Genomic DNA, 3,114 nt, shown 5'->3' with positions numbered 1-3,114 from the left:
ATCTTTCTGTGATTTTAAAATGAAACACCACTAATACATAGAATGGTGTTTCATTTTAAATCACAGAAAAATGTGAATTGGGGTTCCTTTTTTAAATCTGAAAATTGGGTTTGTTTTTTTTATCAGAAAAAACCAGGATCCTGGTCACAAGTATCAGTTTAAGCTCTTTGCTACTGAAAATGTTAGCTGGCTTTCATATCTATACAAACTAGATCAACTCCGTAGGTCAAGCTGAAACAGTAGATCAAAATTACACTCTTGCTTCAGAACAATGCTCCTAAAATTAGTCACAAAAACAGAGGTACAAACTTGCTTGCTCATCTCAAATCAGGCAACAGTCCCTTGAAAACTCTGTTTTTAACTTAGTGTTGTTGACAGGAAGTTTTGATATAGGTCATGCTACTGTCTATAGTCTTTTTTAAATAAGTCCCATGATTGTATATCCATAAATCCTAAAGAATGAAGTGTCAAGGGGAATGTGAGAAACCTTTGCAAAGAGCTGATTTTGTGGCGCAATAAAATCTGTTTTCAGAGGTCTTATATGAACCAATTAAAACATATAGAAAATGTAATGTCTCTTTCAGATGTGCTCCAAGTTACTTCTGGACACTTGAAGCCTGTTAACTTTTTAAAGAGTTATTTAGGTTGTAGTACTGAGCACTGGAAATGCAGTAAAGCTAGATTTATGACTGTACCTTAATTCTGCGCTCTCGTGCATTTATTGTGTCTGCTTTCATGGGGAACTCAGGGCAAGGTCCTTCCGGTTATTGTAGGGTGGGAACATGCATATAGGTAGTCACCACTGGGCATGTATACACAGCCATTACAGTGCATTTATTTAGTAGTTGTATTAGCAAGTACTAAATAAATGTGCAATAACTGCATTTATTGTGCCATAGCACCAGAGAACATCTTTTAGGTGATGCTGCTGTGCAGTAGCTTAATAATACTGTGCAGCAGCGTATAAGCACTGTCCATGCTGTGATGCGTTACTGCGCAGTATTTTTCAGCTACTGCACAGTCAGCATCTCATGGAGATGCCCCCACTGAGTAGCTAAACACTGAAAGGTCAAACCCAAATAACATGTTTGTGTGGACATCGCCTTTGGACAGATTCTTAGGTATTTAGATATCAATCTGTCTCTTTAGGTGCCCAACACCTCCATTCTGATACATCTGAAAGCACTATTTGGTGGTAGCATTGCAAGTACTTGGGTCTGTAGGTCAGGGGTTGGCAATCTATGGCCCATGGGCTATATTTGCTCCATGGAGCCATTATATCTGGCCTGTAGAGCTGGGACTTCAGTGGCATTTGACAGAGGGTTCTTCACTTTCCTGTGTTGTACCCCAACGAGGCAGCAGGAAGAAGAAGTGACATTGATGGTTACTGGGTCCTAGCACCAGCTTTCCTTGAATCTGAGCTGGACCATTTGGCCTGCCACTTCTGATCTAGGTTTCAGAATTTTAGCTAGTGAACATGTGCAAAGCCTTGTAAAAGGTGATGCCTCCCCCTGTCGAAGAAAACTGAAGCCTTGGAGGCTCCAAAGCAGGGTTTGAAGTAAGTGCTCCCTTGAATGCCTATCAGCAAGGTACTAGATGCATCTGGAGCATCCCTAGGTTATGCAGTCTTTTTATATAGCAGATAGTTTGGTCATTAGAGTGTTCATTTAGGTTGTGGCAGATCTGGGTTGCATTCCTTTTTTACCCAGTTCAGCCCAGAAAATTGAACTTTAGACTCACACGTTCCAGATAAGTGACTTGATAGCCAGGGTGGTGGTTGTTCTGAGAAGTGTCTTTCTTGGTTTCTCCTCGTGGAGATGCTGTTTGTTTGGGGTTTTTGTATATGTCTAGATCTGGGTCCAAGGTGTTGATCCCACCTCTCAGGTAAGTGGCTTAGCTGAAGTTAGGACTGAAGCTAGCCCAGTAAATAACTAGTTATACAGAGTGAAACATCCTCCTTAGCAGAGATTGAAGCATCTGCTCTGGAATTGGTAATAGTTTAGGGCACTCCCTTGATATGCAGGAGATGCTGGTTCAAATCCTGTTTCGGCCCCTTTTTACAGCAATGGGTAGTTTGGACAGCTCCTAACTTGGCTGTTTTTTGAGGAGCCTGTGCGTTGTATGGAAGCCTGGGCACTTCTGTCAGGATTGTGTTAAATGGCAGAGAGGTTGGACATTCTAGCTCACTAATATGTGCCCTTAATCTCTTTGTACCTCCATCTGTAAATCTGGGTAACTTTGTACCTCTGATGTTCTGGGAGAGTAAATAGATTAAAGACTGTGAGGGGTTATTGCTCTCCCCTTTGCCATTGATGAGAGAACATTATAATGAAGTGATCTACCAAATATATGAGTAAACTTATTTCCTGTTCTGTTGATTTGAATGTAATAGTCTATATTTGAATATAATAGTCTATATTTGAACAGGTGGCTGAATCCTTTATTTATTATTGGTCATAAACGGAAGCTTGAAGAAGATGATATGTACAAAGTGCTGCCTGAAGATTCATCAGAAAGGCTTGGAGAGGAGTTGCAATGGTAAGGAAAAACAAAATCAATATTCTGGTAAACTGCATCTTCACCTGTGAAGATCAATGGTGCATTAAGGTTTTGCCATGAAAGTAGTTTACTAAGCAATCTGGAAGGTCTGCTCAGCCATCTTGCTAGTGATGGCTCTGTTTTGTTTTCCTTGTCCTTGAAGCACTTATTTTCTATACAAGCATCAACTTTTTGTTTAATGAGAACCTATGAAAGGACTCATATTTATATCAACTACACTTCATTTGAATGGCACCCCATGAAATTCTTAGAATTGAAGACATTTTCTCCTCTGTCATTCCTTAATAGAGCAAATGATTTCCTATGCTGTAGTAAAGCTGGATAATATTACTTATCTACTGTCTTGGTGCAAAGATGTGGACATATCTTTATGCTTTGTCTTTTCTTCTCCATCCCACTACCGCTGAATTAGCATTGGCAGCTATATAACCTTAATAGGGTGGGGCACTGGTGGATAGGTTAGATGGACCAAACATAGTTTCATAGTTTCATAGTCGGTAGGGTCAGAGGGGACATAAGCAGATCATCTAGTCTGACCCCCTGCCATGGGCAGAA

At 40.3% G+C, this 3,114-nt stretch overlaps 1 protein-coding gene across 3 annotated transcripts in view; it reads left to right on the top strand.

Annotated features, from left to right (window-relative positions):
- Positions 1-3,114, top strand: part of ABCC4 (ATP binding cassette subfamily C member 4) — a 351,018-nt gene that overhangs the window by 100,167 nt on the left and 247,737 nt on the right. For all 3 annotated transcript variants that reach the window (XM_019524314.1, XM_019524312.1, XM_019524313.1), the window contains exon 2: positions 2,428-2,538. In XM_019524314.1, the coding sequence (XP_019379859.1) occupies positions 2,428-2,538 (111 nt within the window). The remainder of the gene's footprint in view (positions 1-2,427; positions 2,539-3,114) is intronic.

This window comes from Gavialis gangeticus, unplaced genomic scaffold (assembly GCF_001723915.1).
Source record: "Gavialis gangeticus isolate Ggan-Ray unplaced genomic scaffold, GavGan_comp1, whole genome shotgun sequence".
NCBI classification, from domain to species: domain Eukaryota; kingdom Metazoa; phylum Chordata; order Crocodylia; family Gavialidae; genus Gavialis; species Gavialis gangeticus.
This window is presented reverse-complemented; position numbering and strand designations above follow the sequence as displayed.